Genomic DNA, 24207 nt, shown 5'->3' on the forward strand with positions numbered 1-24207 from the left:
CCATAGTAAATGATACTCTTTTTTATTTATTTAATTATTGAATAAATAAATTTCTGATGTTTGTTAATCTGCTTAGAATCACATGCTGTGCATAGGTCCGACATCCAGTGGTCACTGCGGAGTATTGCATTTTGTTTTTCGTAGTCGAAAAGGGGACGTCGACTAGGCGTGTCTGAAACACTATCCCTATAGTGACGTGCGTTGTACCCACAATCCCTCACGCGTCGAGGTCCCTCAGATTGTTTTTTTCCGCCCAGCTTCTGGTCGCCTTCACGCGGAGCTCCTCGAGAGACATTGCAACCCTCGACCTTTGGTCGTTTCTTCTACGAAGATTAATACAGCACTCCCTCGACGCAGTGTAGCTGTTCTCCGCCGAGCAAAATCGTCGACGGAGGGTCGAGCGGAGGAAATCTTCAGCGCTGCCGAACACGTGGCCTGGCCTCGCTGGCCACTTACAGTAGGGAGAGTGGGGTCGTGGGACATCTCTGGGTCTTTCTGAGAATGCCTTTCACTTTCCCCTTCCTTTCCCTGGGGGTGTTTATCGCGATTTATTGCCTCTGCTATGGAGAGGACACCATTTAGGTTTTGCCCACTTTGTAAAGGCAAATTCACTTGGAAGGACAAGCACTCACGGTGTAACCGCTGCTTGCCCCTCGATCACAAAGAGGAAGGGTGCGCGGCTTGTCGGCTTCTGAAGCCTAAAACTCTAAAAGACCGTAGGGTTAAAAGGTGGGCGGCCTACGCGATGTCGAAGGCCGAAGGTTCACCCGCCGCTGCTACCACCGACAGTGACGAGGAACGCGATGACACGACTTCCGCCACGGAAGTCGAAACCCCCTCTAAGGAGCGCTTACGCGCTTCGTCGTCTGTCCCCGGCCCCGACGGGCTCGGCTCACGCCCTGCTTATGGGGATGAACACCCCGGCGACACTGACGCACACAAAGATTCACATAAAGATAAGCACACAACCCATGGCTCTTCTTCGTCTAAGTCGAAGAGAGCTTCGGCGCCCAAGGAGACGCAGGTTCCACCGGCGGCCTCCTCGGACCGTTCGGGTTCGAAGCCCCTCTCGCAACCGCAGCCGCGACCTGCGACTGGGCTTTCGGCAAACAAGGGCGCCACCACCAAACCACCGGCCGGTGCGCATCAACAGAAGGCGCATACCGCCGTACACCGCTCGATACCCATAGCGTCGAAAACTCAAGCTTCCGCCGACAAGAATGTCGCCGATAGCTTAGCCAGGATCGTTGTAGCCGACGCCCAAAAGCGTACGCCGAAAATTTCGTCGAGCGTTACGCATAAATCAAAGGATACGCCGAAAACACCCGAAGGAAAGCAGGGATTACCCCCTTCAGTCAGGGAGTCTCCCTACACACCTGAGGGTTTTGAGGAGGGCGACGGGACACTTTCCTCGACGCTTTGGGAGAGGTCGAGCCATTTCGAGGTAGACAACTCGAGTTTTCCCCCGCTAGACCGCTCTGGGGTACCCCATGAAACTATGGAGAGACTCCACCTCTGTATGGAGAGGATGGAAAAGTTTATGAGTACCCAAGCCCCTCTAACTCTCAGAAGAACTAGAGAAGGGCCTCAAGACGACCCCAGAGCCAAAAAACCGAGGCTGGTCGATCCCCTGCTGGACACAGCCTCAGACTTCCAAGACGTATATGACCTCACTGGGGAGGAACAATACTTCGAAGAAGCAGATGATTTCATGGACAACGAAGGACAGAACCAGGAGGAATGTCTAGAAGACAGAACAGACATTATAGAAGAAGGCTTCGGGATTAGCCCAGGAGAAGGACCTTCGCACCCCTGGCAATCACCATCAGTGTGTTCCGACACTGATGCCCTAAATCTAACTCCTCCGGATAATTCTCCAGTTAGGAACACGTCTCCAATAGACGATCAGCCTACTTTCAATGCACTGTTGCGCAGAGCAGCAGCGCATTTCGAACTGGACACGGGAGAACTCTCTCCAGAATTAGACTTTGTAGAAAGAGTCATTAAAGAAAAACCCCCGGTCAGCCAGACCATTCCTCTCCTCGCTTCAGTTAAAAGGAGGATCACCCCGTCGCTGTCCACTCCCGCTTTGATCAGAGGGGTCAATCCACGGATTGAGAAACTTTTCGCTCCTTCACCCTCAGACCCGCTCTACATTAGAGGACATTCCATACCGGACTCCCTAGTTGTATCTAATACTAGAAAGAGGGCAGGGGTACCACTTTCCACCAGTGAGGCACCCCCTGACAAGGAGGGCAAGAGGCTATATGCCCTTGCAAAAAGAGTTACTTCCTCGGCTGCCTTCTCAGCAAGAATTGCCAACAACAATTCCTTGCTTGCGAGCTACGCAGACGCGCAGTGGACCAAACTGCGCAAAGACGCAGAGGAAGCACCGGAGCCTTTACGTACACGCCTACTGTCGACTATTGGCGAAGGAACACAAGTGAACCAGAGCATTGTAAAAAACTCTCTGGACGCGGCAGAAACAGCAGGACGTTCCCTGGTACAAGGAATACTCCTAAAGCGCCATGTATGGCTGCGCAACTCAGGCTTTAAACCGGAGACACAGGCGTCTTTAATAAATAAACCTGTCGAGGACGCTAACCTCTTCGGAAAAGCGGTAGATGAAGCCCTAGAGATGGCCAAAAAAGAGTTCGACACTATCAAGACTCTTGACCAGATCTCTAAGCCCACTACCAGACGCGGCTATGGCAACAAGCGCTTTTTTCGTGGCCAACGGCAACAACAACAAGGTCAGCATCAGCAATACCCTGCCACCAATTACCAAGCCAATAGTGGGCAGTACAGCCAAAGAGGCCAACGCCGGGGCAAAGGGAGAGGTCGGGGATCCACCCCCAGAGGCTCCCAAGCCCCCAACAACTCCAAGTGACGCGAAGATTCGCGTCCCCTCCCATGCAACACCGGTCGGGGGCCGGATAACATCCTTTCTTCCTGCATGGGAGGAGATAACGTCAGACCGTTGGGTACTTTCCACCGTAGCCCACGGATACTGTATCGAATTCAACAGTTCCCCATCCTACAAACCCCCGAGGGGACGACGGTTGACGCCGGAACATCTTGCCATCCTTCTTCAAGAAGTACAACAACTGCTGGAAAAAGGAGCCATAGAGGTCGTGCCTCTATCTCAGGTAACGGAAGGTATTTATTCAGTGTACTTCCTTGTACCCAAAAAGGATCTAACCATGCGCCCTGTATTAGATCTGCGCCCAGCGAACAAGTTTATCAAACCCCAAAAGTTTCGTATGGTGACCTTACAGGAGGTGATCCCGCTGCTTTCGCAGGGAGATTACATGACAACATTGGACATGAAAGATGCATACTTTCATATTTCAATGTTGCCAGCGCACAGAAAATACCTAAGGTTCATGATAGAGGGCAAACACTACCAGTTCAAGGTGCTACCCTTCGGTATAGCTTCAGCACCAAGGGTATTCACAAAGGTACTGGCAGTGGCTGCGGCCCACCTGCGCAGGTTGTCCATCCCAGTTTACCCTTACCTCGACGACTGGCTCATAACAGGGGACTCTTACGAAACATGTTTCTCCAATACCCAAAAGACGGTAGACCTTTTGTTCCAACTGGGCTTCTCCATCAACGAAAAGAAGTCCACTCTAGACCCCAGTCAAATCAAACAATTCCTAGGGGCTCTAATTCAAACAAGGGACGGCCTCGTCTTCCCCTCCAAAGAGAGGGTCCAAAACATGCTGTTTCAGATCCCCCAATATGTGACCGGCCGAGAGGTGACGGTACGCAAAGCAATGCGCTTGCTAGGAATGATGGCGTCGTGTATTTATTTGGTACCTCACGCGCGCCTGCGCATGCGCCCAATGCAAGAGTGGCTCAACAGCCAGTGGTGTCAGGCCAGCGGACAATGGGAGGATCTAGTGGTGGTCTCGCAGGCCTTGGTTCTCTCGCTACAGTGGTGGACAAAGGGGAACATGGAAAAAGGAAAACCCTTTGCCACACCCGCGGCGGAAGCCACTCTAACCACAGACGCATCCCTCACAGGATGGGGTGCTCACCTATCCCATCAGACTGCTCACGGAGTGTGGACTCCGAACGTAGCATCCAAACACATCAATCTACTGGAGCTACTAGCAGTATTCAAGGCGCTAAAAGCCTTCCAAAAACACCTACAAGGCAAGACAGTAATGGTCCTTACGGACAGCACTACAGCCATGTACTACATCAACAAGCAGGGGGGCACCCACTCTCCAGGCTTGTCCAAACTGTCTCAGAATATATGGAAGTGGGCTCTCAAACAGGACATGTTCCTACTGTCACTACATGTACCCGGGGAACTCAATCTGCTGGCAGACAGACTCAGCAGAGATTTCCCTCTGCCCGAAGAGTACGAATGGCGTCTACACGAAGACATCATCTTCGACGTCTTCACACAATGGGGATTCCCAGAAATAGACCTGTTCGCAACCCTGGAGAACTCTCAATGCCTAAGTTACGCCTCCAGGTACCCCCAGAACCAATCCAAGGGGAACGGTCTATCGATGCAATGGTCAGGGAAATTTGTTTACGCTTTTCCCCCGACTCCCCTTCTCAACAAGGTGGTGCACAAGATGCACCAGGAACAAGTGACCATGATACTGGTGGCCCCAATGTGGGCCCGACAGCCATGGTTCGCTCACTTGATGGAGATGTCTCTATCTCCCCCAGTAAAACTCCCCTGCCCGTACAACATGCTATCTCAGAACAAGGGCAGGACTCTGCACCCATGCCCCCAGAACATGAATTTAGCAGCTTGGCTCCTGAAATCATAGAGTTCGGACATCTACAACTCCCGCAAAGATGCATGGACATCCTCAGGGAAGCCAGAAAACCGAACACTCGCCACTGCTATTCTAGCAAGTGGAAGAGATTTGTCATCTGGTGCAGGAGTAAAAGCATCAACCCTATTGACTGCTCTCCCACACATGTGGTACTATACCTGACCCATCTCTTGGATTCAGGCCTAGTGTTTAACTCCATTAAAGTCCACCTAGCGGCACTTTCTGCATACACCACCTCCCAACTCAAAGTGTCGTGGTGGAAGATCCCAGTTATAAAGACATTCATGGAGGGAGTAAAGAGAATACACCCCCCGATAGCTGACCCTGCTCCCGGATGGGACCTTAATGTGGTACTTACCAGACTCATGGGCTCTCCATTCGAACCCATGCACAAAGCATCCCTTAAACACCTTACTCTTAAGACTGCTTTTTTAATAGCTATCACCTCCATCAGGAGAGTAAGTGAACTTCAGGCTCTTTCTATTCTAGACCCCTTTGTTACAGTTCACAAAGATAAAGTGGTTCTACGCACTCACCCTAGGTTTGCTCCGAAATTTATTTCTAAATTCCACGTAAACCAGTCTATAGAACTACCAACGTTCTTTCAAAATCCTTCCAATTTGGGAGAAAGGACTCTGCACACACTTGATGTACGCAGGGCGGTCATGTTCTACATGGAAAGAACCAGACCATTGAGGAAGACTAATCAGTTCTTCGTCTCGGTGGCAGCAGGAAGAGAAGGAGATGCGGTTTCAAAATCCACTATTTCTAGATGGATTGTTCAATGCATCACTCTCTGCTATACTCTTGCTAAGAGAGAACTACCCTTTAAGCCAAGAGCACACTCTACTCGAGGCACGGGGGCATCCATAGCATTCATTGCAAATGTTCCCCTTGAGTCCATCTGCAAAGCGGCTACCTGGAGTTCTGTGCACACCTTTACAAAACACTACTGTCTAGATACACACTCTAGATCTGACTCCCAGGTGGGACAGGCAGTATTACGACACCTTTTCTCTACTGTTCCTTCTCATAACCCACCGCCAACTCCGGGTACTGCTCGCTAGTCTATGCACAGCATGTGATTCTAAGCAGATTAACAAACATCAGAAGAGAATGCATTACTTACCGTAAAAGCATTTCTGATGGTTGTATCTGCTTAGATTCACATGCGCCCACCCTTCCTCCCCGCTCGGATGGAAGGAACATAGACTTCCTTTATATATCTCTCTCTCTTTCTGTACTCACTCACGTCTAGAAGGCTCCCTCAGGGCAGAAAAAATACAAACAGAGGGACCTCGACGCGTGAGGGATTGTGGGTACAACGCACGTCACTATAGGGATAGTGTTTCAGACACGCCTAGTCGACGTCCCCTTTTCGACTACGAAAAACAAAATGCAATACTCCGCAGTGACCACTGGATGTCGGACCTATGCACAGCATGTGAATCTAAGCAGATACAACCATCAGAAATGCTTTTACGGTAAGTAATGCATTCTCATATAATTACTATGTGTTGAGAATGAGGGGTGAGAGGGTAGTGGGGGTGTGTGGGGGGGTGGCAGGGGGGGTGTTGGGTGAGGGGGGTTGGGGGGACCCCCCCATAGTAAATGATACTCTTTTTGTTTAATTATTTATTGAAAAAATAAATAAATATATAATTAGAATGTGTTGAGTATGAGGGGTGAGAGGGTGGTGGGGGGTGGCAGGTGGGTGTTGGGTGAGGTGTTGATAGTTCTAATTGACATTTTTTTGTCGACATTTTTTTTTCTAAAAAATGACTTTACATTATATGTATAGGATGTCGAAATTATTGTTTTCGACATTTTTTTTCGACATTTTTGTTTGTCTACATTTTTTTTTCGACATTATGACTATAAACCGCTGCACCTACCTGGCAGCCAATAGGAGCCTACAGGAACTCTGAGGAGGAGTTCTTCTCTTCCTCCAACCCGGTGGTTAAGCGACATCTGACAGGCCTCACCAGGCTCTACCCACCAATCAAGAAACCGCACCCTGTGTGGGACCTCAACGTAGTGCTGGGCGTCCTGGTGCACAAACCTTTCGAGCCAATGGCGTCCGCGGACATCAAGCTTGTAACCATTAAAACAGCGCTTTTAGTGGCTCTTACGTCTGCACGTAGGGTTAGCGAAATCCAGGCACTGGTGGCCTCAGAAACGCTACACCACTTTTCACAGAGATCAGGTGGTCCTGAGAACGCACCCTGCGTTTCTACCTGAAGTAGTCTCTTCTTTCCATCTGAATGAGGAGATAGTGTTACCTACTTTCTTTGCGAATCCTAAGGACGATGCTCAAAGCGTCTTGCACTGTCTGGATGTCAGACGCTCTTTTTGTCACCTTTGGGGGGTCAAGGCCGGGTTATCAGGCGTCCAAGGCCTCTATAGCAAGGTGGATGGTTTCGACCATCAAGGAGGCTTATGAGGGGGAGCACAAACCACTTTCAGCGAACATGCATGCCCATGCTGTCAGAGCCAAGGGCATGGCGTTCGCCTTCCAGAGACCGGTCCCGTGGCAGGTCATCAGCAGGGCGGCCACCTGTGCCACCCTATCGGCCTTCTGCAAGCACTACTGTTTGGATGCCGGCTCGGCTTTCGAACAGGCGGTTCTGCAGAACTTGTTTTCCTAAGGAGGGTCACCTCTCCACCATGGGGCTACATTCAGTTGTAATGGCCCATGCAGTATGTAGGAAATGGGATGGGACGTAGGAGTAATTATATGTTACTCACTGTAGTGACTAACATACTCCTAGTCCATAGTCCCCTTTCCTCCATACGTCCCACCATCCTCCCCCCTAATAAAACTGGTGTCATTAGGCAATGTTAATATTGTCGACGCGTCAATTGGGACTGTGGAGTGGTGCCAGTGGGTGGAGTCAGGGTAGAGCATGCTCCCAGGCGTTCCATGTGTTAATATCCCCGCAAAAAATATTGTGATACAAAAATATTGCCATATTTTTGAGGCGATATTGACCCATTGACCGTGCGGAGGACACCCCCGCATTATTTTAAAATGTGCGGGGGACACCCCCGTAACCCCCGCTCCCACAAAATATCCTCCCCAAAAATACTGCCTATGGCGAGACAAACGGCCATATGTACGGCAATATTTTTGGTGGAGATATTTTGTAGGGATACCCTCCCAGGGCCGCGCCTCTAAATTTAAAGGGGAAGAAGGTTTTGTCTGGTGAAAAAGGTTCTGTCTCACGTCCCTAGTGAGGGACGGCCATGCAGTATGGAGGAAAGGGGACTATGGACTAGGAGTACGTTAGTCGCTATGGTGAGTAATTTATAATTTCTGCCAAGAGGCCTGCCTCTAAATCCCACTATGGCTGCATGTGGTGTATGTTTTTGGGTTCGTGCTGCGAGTGAGGTATGGGCCCTTTTGATCTGTCCTACCTCCTATGTGCTGGATCTTTTACTCATCTTGGCCCAGCAGGGGTTTCAGACTCGCACTATTTTTCCAATTTGAGTTCATGAAGACAGTTGAATTCCCCTCTCCTTTTTCTCCATTTGACTTTAAAAAATGTTCTGCCCATTTTTCCTCATGCGGTAACATGTTTATCTCCTTTTTACTCATAAACTCAAAAGCTATGGACATATACATTTCATTTTAAAGCTGAAAAATAAATAAATTTGAACCAATGATTTCTACGACTAAAAATCCAAATAGTTTTAGTAATCAGAGTGTAAATTTTTGCTTAAACTTGAGAGCCAATATTCTTTAAAAGGGAAAATGCACGCCCTATTACTGACTCCCTGGTCCATGCCTATGCTTTGTCAAAAAAGAAGAGGAAAAAATCCAAACAGCAGCACACATTTAAGAGTGTCAATGTCCAAGAATTTAAGCAGAGCTTCCGTTCGCCATTAGATTCCGAGAATGCAGCTGTGCAATCAATCCAAGTTAGCGTCACCTCTTCTGGGGCGTCTTTTACATATTTGTTGGCAACAAAGGGGTATGTCACAAATTCTAAAAATAAAACTCTAGAAATTGCTTGCTGTCTCAAAGGAGGACTCGGAAAAAACACCAAGCAAGTTGAACAACGACCCTTATGTATGTCAAAGACAGCACTAAAAAAACACATAAAACCAAAAATAGTTGTCTAAATAAGCCACATCAATCACGATCAGAAACCCTTGATGCAGGATGAACTGGGAAGACAAATTGAAAATCACTGCTTCATGCAAGTCAATCAAGATTAAATTTAAGTTAACAAGTTTATCTTTAATAGAAATATTCTCAGAGAATTAGTGTGGCCCCTTGTCTCAGTGGCAGATGGAAAAGAAACTGCTGTTTCATATTCCAGTTGCAGGTCAGATACCATGAGGACATGATGTGGTCTTTATAGGCTTTTGGCCCTATTTAGGCTATTGTTTAGATGTTGATCTATTATCTCTTTCCAACGGTAGAGGTAGACATTGTCAGGAATGGGGCTGTCGTGGTGTGCAATTACAGGTTACTGTACTTCCTTTTTTCATGTTGCTTTTGTTTGACTTATTTAGGCATTTTGTGGAAGCGTGCGGTCAAGCGTTGGGAATCAATGAAAGGCTCATAAAAGAAGATCAATTAGAGTATCAAGAAGACATGAAAGCCAACTATAGAGAGATGGTGCGAGAACTTTCGGAAATAATGCATGAGCAGGTTAGTACCTTTCCACATTAAGCACATCCTGAGTTTTAAGTGGCGGTGCTTTGGCATGCACTAAGCATGTGATGTTGCATACTTAGTTAACTGTTAGAATTAGAGGCTATGTGCCAGATGGTAAGTAAAATTGAACCCATAGGTCTGTTGTTGATTTGTTTCTGAAGTCCTCAAAAGGTAAATGCAAAGTTTGCCAAATGCAAGAAAGCCAACCCAAATATTAACCCATTTTTCACAAAATGGCCTCTGGGTTTTGAGCAAACCTTTTCACTTGGCTAGTGTACTTTGACATCACGGGTCCACTCAACCCACCAACCCAAGTATCCGTTAAAGAATTAGGGTAGTGATAGAGACACAGCAAACATGTCCTGCATCGCAGAATTTCTACTTCGAATCAGCTAAACAGGACGTGTTTGCTGGTGGTATTATAACTTTCATAAGACTGAATTGCAACATGCCTGTCTATGAAAGTTATAACACCACAGTGTTTGTGTTTAGAATTCACTGCTTTGACAGCAGTAAACAAACATGTTCCCTCTAGCACGTTTGAGTAGTCTAGTGTTTGATTATTCCTGCCAGAACATTGAATAAAACCAACACATATTGCAAATTGGATGCCTGCCAGAGTTTGAAAAGCAGAACACATTAAGTTGCTCATTTTGCATTTCAAAATGAATTGTAACATGTTGTATTTTTTGGGTGTAGCCATAGTTTACACTAATAAAAACCTGGAGTGCACCCCTCCTTTAAGTTTCTAATGCTGCTGGTAATTACTAAAGTAGTTAGTTATCAAATCACAAAAAAGATACAAGTTATGATACATTTATTAAACTAATGTAAAATTAGTAATATGTTGACATAGTACATTGCATTAGCTTTTAGAGTCACATAGACTAAACCAGATAGTAACCAGAGAATGAAAGAATTCTTCTTTGCACAAAGTAAATAGTTTACGTTTTTTGCCTTTTATCTTCACCTCAAGCTGAAGTAGTTTTCCAGTCAGTGTGAACCTATTATGTGTATGTTATGTTACTTGGCATTTATATAGCGCTCTATATATCATTGGTATGACCTCAAAGCGCTAGTAGGTTGAACGCCCTTGGGGACCGCAGTCCAGGTCATTGGAGAAAGTGTTGTAGGGTGTGTGTGGGTGCACCAGTTATGCGTGCAGCTGATGTAGTTGCCAGATGGTAGCTGCATCCTAGCGTTAGGTGGAGAAGATATCAGTTGAATGTGTGTAGTCTGGTGGGTGGACACCCGACTGGGTTCTGGCTGTGTTAGGCCTGTAGGGCGCTTATGTGAGCAGCTAGGCCGGAATGTCATGGGATAGCTGCATTATATTAGAGTGGTGAAGTGTTCATGGGGTAATGTTTGTATGTGAACGGCTAAGCTGAATTGATCAGGGGTATAGCTGCATTCTAAATGTGTGATGGTGTAGAGTAGAGTACACGCGTAATGATATGGGATGGGAGCGTTTGTGTAGGTTTATGAGCCAATGCAGCAGGAGCAATTTCTAGGTTGAAGTGACTGATAATATTTGTTGTTCTATCTTCACGTGCCAGCATTTTGCCATCCTGTTTAGATGTGATGCAGGCTAAAATTCACAATTCTATCTAGGTGTGGCATTGCCAACATTCACAACCCTATCTAGATGTGATGCAGGCCAACGTTCCCAATTCTAACCAAGTGTGGCACTTGTCAACATTCACAAGCCCATCTAGGTCCGACGCAAGCTAATGTTCACAATTCTAATCAAATGTGGGCGCTCGCTATCATGTCCAATTCTGTCTGGGTCCGGCGCAGGCCGAATGTTCACAATTCTCTCTAAATGTTGAACTACTCAACATTCAGAGTCCTATGTAGATGTGATGCAGGCTAATGTTCACAGTTCTAACTAGTTGTGGCATTGCTAACATTCATAATTCCGTCCGGGTCCGACACAATTCTAACCAGGTGTGGCATTGCCAGCATTCACAATTCCGTTCGGGTCCGGCCCATCAATGACATGTGTGATGTCATCTTTTTTTTTTTTTATCTTTGGTTTTTATTAGCATTTTTTAATAAAACAAACAATCGTTAAAAAAATCTGTGACCCCTTACCCTGACCCCCCTCCATCCTCCCACCCCAAACCCAGCCCACCCCCCTACCCTGTGTCCAGATCAGTGCATTCGTCTAGGGAGGCTCCTAATGTTCTCTCCGTATCCTGTGCCTCGGAGATGATGCGATTAGTGACCGTGTCGCCGACTGACTTAGCGCCGCCATTCCCCGGGTCGTGGGTCCCCAGGTCGATTGTCATGCATCTCGGGACTAATTCCGCCCCGCTCGAGTCGGGATCTATACCTCGGATTCAGTGAACGTTCCAACCCCAAGATTGTTGCACTCCATACCAGTTCGTGAGGAATGAACTAGTATCATTGTTCACCATAGCAGTCAGTTTGTCCATCAAAAACATGTTTTTTCACCTTTTTCAGCCAATCTTCCTTTGAGGGGGTTTCCGGGCTCTTCCGTTTCTGAGCGAGAGCTACTCTACCGCTCTCAGCATGGTTTCTCACATCCTTGGATATCGGTGTAGTTCCGTTTCCTCCGGGGGCAGACCCAGTAACATCGTTAGGCGATTAAGTGGTAAACGTTCTTCTGTTACTTCCGCTATCCAGCCCCTCACCGACCCCCAGTAGGCCTGTACTTTCGGGCAGTGCCACCACATGTGGCCTCAGGAGTCTGTCTGACCGCATCCCCTCGGGCACCTTGGTGACACCCCCGTGAACATCTTTGACAGTCTTGCCGGGTCCCTGTGCCACCCCTGTAAGATCTTAAAATTATGCTCCATGTCTGAGGTGAATAAGTTCCCATGAAATGCTATTTTGAATATTCTAGCCCAGGCGTCCTCTGAGATCTCTTCTCCCGCCAGATCATTCCAGAATGTGCGGAAGCTCCTCCTACCCTGAAGGTTATAAGTATTTAAAATTGTATACATACTAGATACCGCACCCTTTCTCGAAGGTCGCCGAGTCGAGGAGCTTCTCGAAGGGGTTAACTGTCTCCTCAGGTTTGGACCCCATGACTGCTCGCAGAGGATGCCCTTTAGGCGGAGGTATTCGAAAATGGAAAGAGACCCTCGTCCGAGACCGTCCCTCAGTCCTCATAGGATAGGAGTTCGCCCTCTCTGAACATCTGCCCAGCCCATTCATTCCCATATCTGACCAGTTTTGGGAGTGCCGGAACCCTTTACTACCCAAGTTGAGGGGGTGGCCCCAGAGAGAAGTCATCGGGGATGACCATGTGGTAAGGTATGCAGTCCGGGGGCCCTCTTTCCAGATGTCCCAGAGAACTCCCAGGGTCAGGTGGGTTTTTAGGTGTTTCGGGATAGTCTTGCTTGGGGCCCATAAGAGGTCACGCAACTTTAGAGGGTGGGCTCCATATCTTCTAAGTATGACCAATACGTTCCCAGTCCTTCTTTCTAGGAGGACGCGCAGTTGGGTGGCGCAGAAATAAGGTGAAAATCCGGCAACCCAAATCCCCCCACCTCCCTCAGTAAAGTCAGGGTGTCCCTCCCGGTCCTTAGGGTTTTCCCCTGCCATAAAAAGTCTTGTACTGCATTTTGTAGATCTCTAAAAGTCTGTGCTGGGACGGTGGTTGGGAGAGCTGTGAAAAGGTACAGAAGCCGAGGTAATATGTTCATCTTTACTGCAGTCATCCGGCCATACCATGAGAGGATCATCTTACCCCATCTCCTCAGATCAGATGTGATCTCTACCATTATGGGGTCATAGTTAGTGGTGCCCAATTGCGATATGTCTCTGGTGAGAAGGACCCCCAGGTACCGTATAGCGACCTTCCCCACTGTAATCCCATGAAACCTGTCCAGGGGGTCTAGTTCTGGGTCCATTGTTCTCATTGGGAGCAAGACAGATTTTGCAGTGTTAATTTTAAGGCCCGAGAAGCGCCCAAACGCAGCCACCAGAGTCAGTAAGGGGGGGAGCGAGGAGCCAGGGTCTACAGATAGGCTAAAATATCATCCGCAAACAGGGACAGCTTGAATTCAACCTCGCCCCTTCTAATTCCCTTGATGTCCGGGTGAGCTCTGATCGCTATGGCTAATGCCTCCATCGTAAGGACATATATCAGGGGGGAGAGTGGGCAGCCCTGCCTTGTCCCTCGGGAGAGGGGGAATGGTTCGGACAGCTTCCCATTCACCTACACCCTTGCCATGGGGCTCTGTAGAGGGCAGTTACCCAACTCATAATGTGAGTCCCAAAGCCCATTCTTTGGAGGAGGAGTTCCATATATCTCCACTCGACCCTATCGAAGGCTTTCTCCGAGTCTAGGGAGAGGACACATGCATCGAGCTCCGATGTTTGAGCAAAGTGAAACAGGTCTATTGTTTTGCAAATATTATCTGACCCTTGCCTTCGCTTATGAAGCCCACCTGGTCCCCATGGACTAGCTTCTGCATTATCCCCTCCATCCGCCTCCCCACTACCTTGGCCAGGATCTTAACATAAATGTTTAACAGCGATATGGGGTGGTAGGAGGAACATTCTGCGGGATCCTTCCCTTCCTTGGGCAAAACTGCTATTATGGCCCCCATCATGGACTCGGGGAGGATTTCCCCCCTCCAGCACGGCGTTGAAAACTCTCACTAGGTACGGGGGCAGGGAGCAGCGAAATCTTTTGTAAAAATAAACAGTAAAGCCGTCTTCCCCGGGGAAAGTTCCCACCTTCATCCCACTAATCACCTTGTCCTCATCCTCGGTCACCGGGCCCTCCAACCCCTCTGCCATTTCCCTCGGTAGGGATGGGATCTGTATGGAGTTCAGGAAGTCTTCTATCTGGGTATCATCTCCGTCATATTCTGACAAATAGAGTGTCTTGTAGCATTGGCGAAAGGCCTCTCCAATATGGGGAGAGTCGCAGCCAAGGGACCCCTGGGTGTCCCTTACCTCCTTCACCCTTCTACTTCTCTGGACCTCCCTCAACTTCCAGGCTAGGATCCTATCCGCTTTGTCCCCTTTATCATAATATTTTTGTTTGACCATTTGGAGACTCCTCTCCGTTTTGTGTAGGAGTAGGTCTTTTAGCTGGAGCCTGTAGTCCTCCAGTGCGGCCACTCGGTCGCGCTCCAGGGCCTGATCCGGGGAGCCCCCCGGCTGGAGACGGGCTATTTTGTTCTCGCTGGGCTTTCTTCTGGGCCTCTCTCTCCCTTTTCTTCCGAGCCCCTATTTTTATCAGGACTCCTCGTAAGGTTGCCTTGAAGGCGTCCCAAAGCGTGTGCGTGTCCACCTCCCCGTTATCATTAAGCTCAAAGAACTCTGTTATGGCTTCCAAGACATCCTGGGCGTGAACCTCGTCTCTTAATAGGGTATCATTACATTTCCAGTGTCCTCTGCGTTCTCTACACCAACCCACCGCTAAGGTAACTTGGACCATGTCGTGGTCTGACCAAGGGACAGGGTCTATCCTGTAGCCTGCGACATACGGACGGAGGATCTCGTCCACAAAGATGTAATCTATCCTAGAGAATGAGTTGTGGAAGGTCGAGTAGTAAGTAAAGGAGGGAACATCTGTTCTGGGGGTCGGGATTGTATCCACCAGGCCCAGATCCTCATTGACCCTCTGAAAGTTTCGCGCCATGGCTTCATCTGCGAGCCTGAGGTTTTTGGGGCCTACCCGCTTTCTGTCTTTGGTTGGGTCTAGAACCATATTGTAATCCCCCCCACCACCAACGGGCCTTGTACAAACAGTTTTTCGTTCGGGCCATACACTACTGCCAGGGTTAGGGGGGAGCCCTGTAGGGAGCCCCGTACAAACAGGTATCGGCCCTCGGGGTCTTTCAAGATGGCCTCTTTCTCGAAGCCTGCGTCCCTTGCTACCAGTATGGCCACCCCTCTTTTCTTTACCTTATGGGATGCGTGGGAGACCTCTTCGATTTCCCTCCCCCTCGCATTTTAGGTTCTTTCCCCCTCGCCCAGTGTGTCTCTTGCAAGAAAAGCAGGTCTCGTTTCGCCCTCCTGAATTCCCTACAAATCAGGGACCTCTTCGTGGGGGTGTTCAGCCCCCGCACATTCAGGGCACCCACACCCAGGGCCGGCCGGCCATCAGCCATAATCTATGTTTCCCTCTCTATTGGTCAACAGCATTGCATCGTTACTCCCTTCTCGCTCCCATTGTCTCACCGTTTGGACACTTTTAAAACGTTGCCCCAACTGCCCCCCAAACAAACAACCCCCAATTTGTGTGCCCCCACACTCCCTCCCCGGCGTCCAGCCAGTTAGTATTGCCTTTTCTGGCATTTTAGCCGGACCACCAGCCTGCCCTCCCCGGCCAGGCGTTCATTGCTAAGCTCGTTTTTGTGAACCCCCTCCTCCCCCCAGCTTTCGTCCCCTCGGTCGCCCTCGCTTTACTTGCTTTTCAAGAGGACTCTAGTTCCGGCTTAACCTCCAATTCTTCAGATTCCGACCTGCAAGTGGTCAAGTCACTCCGGTCGTCTCCGTGTTCCTTATTCTCACACCTTTGCTGGTTGGGTCCCCTAGGTGCTCATCCCTCAGAGTTGTTCTGCTCTCCTTCCTTCGCCGGAGAAGGCGTGTTCATTTTTCTAAATTTCCTTGCGCTAGTTTTCTTCTTCCACCTGACGGGCCCGGGCCGTTTGCTCCTCCCTGAACCGGCCCAGTTGGTCCTCTTCGGGGGGTCGGTTCCGTCACATAGTCCTGGATGGGCTTCCTTGATGTCCTCCTCTGTGATCAACATCGTCCGCTGGCCCAGGTATTCGAAGGCTAGGGAGAAGGGGTAGCCCCATCTGTATCGTACCCCCTTCTCTTTCAGCAGATGAGTGAGGGGGCGGCACATCCTACATTTGGCCAGTGTGTATGCGGAGAGGTCCTGAAAAATGGAGACTTGGGAATTGTTGTATGTAATCACCTGAGCTTTCCTGGCGGCCTCCAGCACCCGTGTCTTTTCCGAGTAGTAGTGGAAACGGACCAGAATAGACCGGGTGCCCCCTGCCTGTCCTCCTGCTCTGTGCACCTGATCAAAAGTGAGTTCAGTAGTCATCTCTTCTTCAAAGAGGAGGGCAATAATGTCTCGCACCACTCGAGTGACCTCTCTCTCCGTCTCGCCCTCCGCCTCGGGACCCCGAAAAATCTAAGGTTGTTTCTCCGTTCCCTGTTTTCAAAATCGTCCATTTGTCTCAACCTCTCCTCCTCCCTCTTCTCAAGGGCAGATAGCCTCATATTTGCCTCTACCTCTAGGGTTGCTGATGACGATTGGTTGGTTTCAATCTGAAGGAGCCTGTCCTCGACTTTGTCAACCCTTTGATCCATTTTTTCGAATTTTTGGGCAATGTCGGAGCGCATGTCGCTTATCGCTTGTAGAATTGAGGCGAAGCCCCTCTCCATTGCCGCCGTTGAGGGTGCCGAGGCTTCCAAATGGGCCATTTCTCTGTCGTGGGACGGGCCGTTATCGTGGGGTCCTGCCTCTTGGTAACGATATTTTTGTAGATTCTTTTGCCAGTTCATCTGGTTACCCCCCGGGCTCGCCGTAGGGTATGCCTCGGTTCTGTGGGGGTCACGGGATCACCTCGTAGGCCTGCCGGTGCTGTGTTGGTGGTAGTAACCCTCAGGGGGAGGGGGGACAAACAGGGACCACCCCCTCTCGCTTCGGTCGTCCTTCGCGGCTCTTGGGGGATCGCTAACGGGCGGGCACACGCCCCACCGGCTTCTGGCAGGGGCCTCGCACCCAGTGCAGGTGCCCCAGGGCCTTCGGCGTCTTCTGTGCACTCTGGGGAGGGGAGGTTGCTTTGTTCGCCGCGGGGGGGTGAGGCGCGGTCCCGTCCTGTTTATGATATTGGCGGGGGCCCGTCCGAGCCAACTCTCCTGCTGTCTGTTCCTCCTCTGGTGGCGGGGTCGGGAGCCGGGCCCCAGCGAAGGAAGAGGGGATTGGGGTGCCTCCCCCGTGGGCGTGCAGCGGTGCGGTCACAAGGGTCCCTTCACCCAGTGCCGAAATGCTGGTCGCCTCTCAGAGCTGGCAGGCGCGGTGACCGAGTGGGGATTCCCGGCCCCGGTGCCACCACCCCTTCTTATCCGGGGCCTGGTCCGGGGGAATACGCCTTCCTCCTATCCGGGCACGGGTCTCCGGCGCCTCTCTCCGCCCGCGCGGATGAAGTGTAGGGAGGCCGCCGCCTCGATGGGGGGTTGTGGGCCTGGTCCGCGGGGGGTTCGGTGTCCCCGCTCTGTGGTCCACTCACTTGGGGGCTGGGTACCAGTCACGACGGGGGTGGGGGGCGGTCCCTCCGCGCAGTCCTCCATGTTGAGCGGGCCACGGCTCCTCCTCCGGTCTCCCGTGGCTTCTTCGCTGGGGAGGCCGCGGCTCCGGTTCTCCGCCTTTCGGGGGTTCCCGAACATCGCTGTTTCTCTCAGGGGGAGCCCCGGGGGTTCACTGCCCGCTCAGGCTTTTTTGTTCTCCTTGGGGGTTTCGCGGGGGGGGGCTCAATCCCCATTGCCACCTGGCTTCGGCGGGAGCTCGGGAATCAGGCAGCCATTGCCTGTGCGCCCCCTGGTGGCCCGTGATGTCATCTTTGATGTCCTGGGTGTTGGTCTTAGTAGTGCACAGTTACAGTTGCTTAGCTTAACATAACTGGCGGATTACTGGGGTTTTTTGGTTTTACTTACCATAATGTCCCTTAAACAATGTTATTTCACTGAATTTCATAGGTTTTTATTAGTGCAATTTAACATAACCTCCCTTTATCAACGTTTTTTCACTGAAAAAAAAGAATATAAATCTATATTCGTGTATATACACACACACACACACACACACACACATTATGAGTTGGGCTGCATCCCGGCGGTAAAGCTGCCGAAATACCACACAACTGAATTACTGTTACCGCCACTTGGTCTGGTGGAATTACGGCCGGATTACAAGTGGCGGTGGTGCTGTACGTCCCCATTTTTTTCAGTCTATTGGACTCAATTGAGCTTTTTTGGCGGAATTACCATGGCAGAATTTCTGCTGCAGTAATCGGCGGTGAGTGGGAGAATTTGCCTCTAGGATTTTTCTGGAGGTAAATCCTACACTCCAGGCCCGGAGTAATAATAATAATAATTTGGCATAGTGGTAAAGTTGGCAGTAATGGATTTACTGCCAATTTTACCACCTACCCCATACTTGTAATGAGGCCCATTATGTTAACTTCACCACATGTTTAGCTTTTTCCGGCCGATGCTATATATCCAGAAGTCGTACCTCAGGGGTCCATTGAAACCTGGTCACGCCTGCCTTCATCAGCGCCTGATTGATAAACCCCCAAAACTCTGAATTACGGGCATCTCCAAAATATATGTACCAGGTCTACCAAATCAGATCCATGCCATGGACAATTAGGAGACGTCTGCTCATTAAATCTTGCCACTCTATGCGGTGTCATATACATCCCATGCCGAACATTTAACTGTACTAATCTGTCTGGCATTTCTAGAGACCCGTTTCACGTTTATCAATGCACTGCCCCATTCCTCATCAATAGTCTGGTCCAGGTCCGTTTCCCATGCCTGTTTTACCCAGAGCAGCTTGTCACACGTGCCAGACAACAATCTACCATACAACCTGGACACACGCGCCCGACCACCCTCCAGGTCATACATCGATGCACGTGTTTCATCTTCCTTTGGCTCCTCGGTATTTCCAACCATTTCTCTTTGGAGATCCTAATCAATCTCATATACAACAGGAATTGTCCGGTATGCAACCCATAATCTTCCATCACCTCTGGGAATCCCATTATTTCCTCATTTCTTAAATTATCTCCCCAACTGGCGAGTCCCAAGCCTTCGCGTAAACCTCATATTCTTAAGATCACCTCTATCCCTACTCATGCTCGCTGACAGTGGAACATGCAGAGATTATGGGTCCTCTACTTTAAGCAACCTTTACACTCTAGCCCAAATCTTCCTGCCAAGCAATAGGAGAGAGGGTATGCAGTGCAGACAGATCTCCAATATCCAGAGGGCCTCTTTCAACACGACCGGCCTAATAGCTGCTTCATCAAATCCATATCTAGCATCATTTCATCTGACATCCACCAAGTCAGGTACTGCAATTGGGCCGCCAAATAGTATAATCAAACCGAGGGAGCTGCACACCACCGCTCTCATATCTCATACATAAGGTCCTCAATGTAATCTTTTTCCTCCCAGGGCCCCACAGAAACCCCCTAATCGCAGAGTCCAACTTTTTGAAAAATACTCCAGGGACCTCAAACGGTACGTTAACAGAGAATTACAATAAAGGAGGTAAGATAACCATCTTAACCAATGCCACTTGACCCATCACTGACAGTAGTAGCTTACTCCAGAAATGTATGGATGTTACCACACCGTCAAGTGCCTTAACAGTATTTAGTGTGTGTGTATTCTCTATATCGTGCCATATATTGATACCCAGGTACCAAAAGGAATCGGTGACCCACCTAATACCCAGCACAGGTCATTTTTCCACTCATTTCATGTGCATCACTGCCAACAGAAAAAAACATGATTTAGCCCTACTCACTGGGATACCCAAACGTTTAGTAAAATAATATAGTACCTCTATGGTGAGCCGCAAATTATATTCCGGTTCCTACAAGTACAAAAGCACATCATCTGCGTACAAAGACATAAGATGTCTCACCCTGTCCACCATGATTCCTGCCATATCAAATTCTTTCCTCAAATACACTGCCAGTGGTTCCAGCGCTAAAATAAAAAACTTTGGTGACAATGAGCATCCCTTTTTAGTTCTCCGCAGCTCCCAAGGTGCCGAAATGTTCTTACCAGTTTTCACTCTAGCTATAGGTTCAGTGTATATTAATTGTAGCCATCTGGAGGGTGGGGGGGGGTGACTAGCTGCCATGAAGTAGGTCGACCTTGGAGCTGGCGCCTGCCTGATCCTAAATGATCTGGAGAAACAAAGTGCTCCTCAGTTGCATTCTAGCCTGAAACTAGGTGATCGTGAAGAGGAAAGACTTGGGAGCACGCAGATGTAAATGTAGCCTGGACTCCTACATGGAACACTAGATACAGCGTGTTAAGAACGGAACAGAGAACAAAGCCCGAAGTAAGATGGCGGCCGGTATGCGCTGTTAAGGTAGACCGAAAGACTGAGGTCGGACACATTGGATAAGGAGTGTGGGTCCTGGCAGGGACAGAGAGAAGGGACGCCGGGCAGCCCGACTGGCCAAGACAGCAGCAAAGCATCCAGTGGGCGGTGGTAGAAGACCAGGAGCCGCTGTGAGAAGGTTGACTGCAGCATCCAACGGGGTGTGATGTGCGGTTTGCCGGTTCCGACGAAGAGAGAGTAGGTCGCCACAGGTCAAGCCGGTAAGGAGAGCAAGTTATAATCGTTACGGGGCTCGAGGCATACTCCTCTAATAAGGCCTGCGACACGGCTGAGGAAGCGGGGGCTCGCTTGGGCGGACTTGATCTAGGCAGTGCGGCGCCAGAGGAAGGACAGACCCCCCCCCCCCTCCGATAGTCAGTGGAACAGAAGCCTGCGCTCGCCACAGCTGCCGGTGGCGCTGACGGGAAGGAGCCGGGAGACAGCGGGAGGCCTCTGAAGAAGCGGGAGGTGGGTGGGCAGGTTATAACCTTCCCCCCCTTCCTGTGGAGATCATAACGGAGCGACTGAATCCGGCAACATCTTTGGGGGAAGGACCAGTGAAGTGGGGAAGCCTGGCGTGAGTATCTAGAGTGGCAGTGAAGGGCTGGGGGCTGCCATCAGTGAAATGTGCTCAGCAACACATGTTATAAGTAGCGTATAGCTCCAGCTGCAACCTGCATAGCCCCCAAGCCAAAGGACGGCTGGTCTGGAAATAACAATCTACAGTGCCCCATACCACTCTAAGAATGTTCTGGTTGAAGGAGGCTGATGAAGCTCCTGCACTATTAGTTTTTGCGTCAGAAAACTTGAACTACAAAGCTCTGTCATTTACGTGAGGCGGTCGAGAGGTTGTGATTGCAGTCCAAGACTCAGAAGGAGGGGAAGAAGAACTGGGAATACTTGAAGAGGGGGTGACCCTACTGGGCTACGGAGCCTGGACAACTGCTTGAGGGGATCAAAAGGTCGGGGCAGCAGACCAAGATTCTGCAGTGGTGGGTGGAGGTCTGTGTATATCACCACGGAGACCCGCTCGATAGCGGGGAGTAACTGAGGGTCAGGAAACCCTGAAGCACTGGGGTCTCTTGTTAGAGATCACAAGAAGCGCCTCAGTTGCCAGCTACATACTGAAGAGAGACATTGCGGACCACCGACAAAGCGCTCTGCAGACTAAATGCCTCCCAAGTCTGCCAAAGTGAAAGCAGGGCAAGCGTCTATAGAAAACTAAGCTAAAGTAGTGCAATAGGACCCAAAAGGTGGTACTATGCCCCTGCAGTCGGCAGGTTGTGACTCCATGAAATTGCATAACCAATTTATGCAGGCAATTGCAGATCTCAAGGCCACGTTGGGAACACAAATTGGAGCAGTGTAATTAGATGTAGGATTGCTGAGACAGGATGTCCGCCGTCTGGCAGAGTGCACCACCACCTTGGAGACCCAATCAAAGATGAATACAGATGCGCTGAAGGAGACGCAGGATAATGTGCATGTTTTGCAGAAAAAGGTCCACCTTCTTGAAAATCGTGTGGTAGAAGCAGAGGGTAGGGCCAGGAGGAACAAAATTCAGATAGTTGGGCTGCCGGAAGGAGAAGAAGCAGCGAACCCCACTACATATATTGAAAACATGCTACTTCAGGAGATTGGGCCTGGCAACCTTACACAGGGATTCACAATAGAGAGAGCAAAGAGGGCGCTAACAAGACACCCACCTACAGGCGCACCTCCCAGACCAATAATCGCAAAGGTCCTGCATTACAAAGATCGTGAGAAGATATTGGCCTACACTAGACAGGGAGGAGCACTGAAGAGAGCCACCTTTCAGGTGCAGAAAAGCTGGGCGCAATTAATGTCTGCCAAAGGCAGAAACAGAGCGGCGGGCCTAAAATACATGCTAATTTATCCATCGTGACTGAAAATCATACACAAGAACCAGGCATAGCTCTTTGACATCCTGGACGAAGCCCAAGCTTTGATGGACAGAGAGAAAATGGGTCCAGATGAAGGAGAGAAGGGAGAACACCACGGGAGAAGTAAATAGAGTGGGTCATAACTGTGGACGACGGTTGCACGAGGAACCTCCCACCGAGCATATGGAGACATCAGCACTACCATAGGAGCCCCAGGACAAGTGGGCTCTTATGGGAAGTATAATGCCTGGTTGAAGAGTTTGCTATATCATTTTATCACTTTCCTATTGATTTTGTAAAAGAGGAGGGACGCCTAACCTAGACCTACATGGCGGAATAGACCAATGACCAACAATATAAATTACACAAAGAAAGACCTGACTTATGGCAGCGTTGACACGTCTCCTCCGAGGATATTTTAGGGGGCACTTGTTTTATGTGCCCACCCGCTGTACACCGTCCCGGGGAATGAACACTGAGGGACGATGTGGGAAGCGGTTATGCCGAACGCGGAACCAGACGTTGGGCAAATGTTATTGGTTGGGAGAGTTGGGGGAGTTCATAGGGTTTGGGGTTTGTCCACCTGTGTCAGTGAAAGGTAGCAGTAGAACTTATCCACATGGTTTCCCGCATAGCAGCAATAGAGCAGCACCTGTGGAAATGGGGGCAGGTTGCCTCCCCAAACTGATGGGATGCTTATGGCTGGAACAATAAAAGTGCTAACCTGGAATGTAAGGGACTGAATGCTTATGTCAAACAAAACGGGGTCTATGCGTACCTGAAAAGAAGTAGGGTAGACATTGTGATGTTGAAGGAGACACACCTAACACCTGAAAAACAGTCACTGTTGGCAAACAAAAAGGAGTGGGCCGGTGTTTGGCTCAGTGTACTCCGCCTATGCTAGGGGGGGTCCTAATATGGGTAGCATCCACAGTGCCATTCCAGATCACCCAAACTAAAACAGACAATGAGGGTGGGTAGGATGGTCTTAGTACAGGGCCTCCTTGAAAACACCGATATCTGTATTATTAACACGGACGCACCTAACCACAATGCAGCAATATTTTTCCAATCACTTTACCCGAGGTTGTGCCCATACAGGAACAGTAGTATTGTATGAGTAGAGGGGAGGATTTTAATTGCACACTTAACCCAACCCTAGATAGGTCTGCTGCTAAGTATAGTAAGCCAGCTCCGCCGGCTAAGGCACTGAGTGTATTGTTGGGGGCATTTGACCTGATTGGTATATGGCAGGTACTCCACAGAGATGATAGACACACTTCATATTATTCAGTACCACATGCAGTGCACAGGGACGTCATTTCGACAAAATGCCAGGGGTAGCAGAAGTGACATCGCATGACCCTTGCCCTCGGATGACATCACAGGAAGTAATGTAATTTGACCCCACCCCGAAGTGACATCACAGGAAGCGATGGAACACGACTGTTTACCCCTTGACAAAACAGAAAGTGGCATCATATAGCATTGTTTTAAGTACATTATGAAAAAATGGTTACAATATCACTGTAACGTGATATACATTTCGTGCAAGAATGGATCATCCTATGTATCGGCAGAAAAAAAATGCTATTACTGCAACTTGCGAAAAGCAAGATACATAGTCCAAAATGGATGCTTATTCTAATCTAAATGTTTGTGGGAGGTTTTTGTCTGCATTGTGAATTTGAGGTGTTTAAG

The 24207-nt window shown here is 49.4% G+C and overlaps 1 protein-coding gene across 9 annotated transcripts in view; it reads left to right on the forward strand.

Annotated features, from left to right (window-relative positions):
* DOCK9 (dedicator of cytokinesis 9) overlaps positions 1-24207 on the forward strand; it is a 2709375-nt gene that overhangs the window by 2622182 nt on the left and 62986 nt on the right. For all 9 annotated transcript variants that reach the window (XM_069639825.1, XM_069639823.1, XM_069639827.1 and 6 more), the window contains one exon: positions 9327-9465. In XM_069639825.1, the coding sequence (XP_069495926.1) occupies positions 9327-9465 (139 nt within the window). The remainder of the gene's footprint in view (positions 1-9326; positions 9466-24207) is intronic.

The sequence above is a fragment of the Ambystoma mexicanum genome, chromosome 7q, assembly GCF_040938575.1.
Source record: "Ambystoma mexicanum isolate Mex_15411 chromosome 7q, UKY_AmexF1_1, whole genome shotgun sequence".
Lineage (NCBI taxonomy): Eukaryota > Metazoa > Chordata > Amphibia > Caudata > Ambystomatidae > Ambystoma > Ambystoma mexicanum.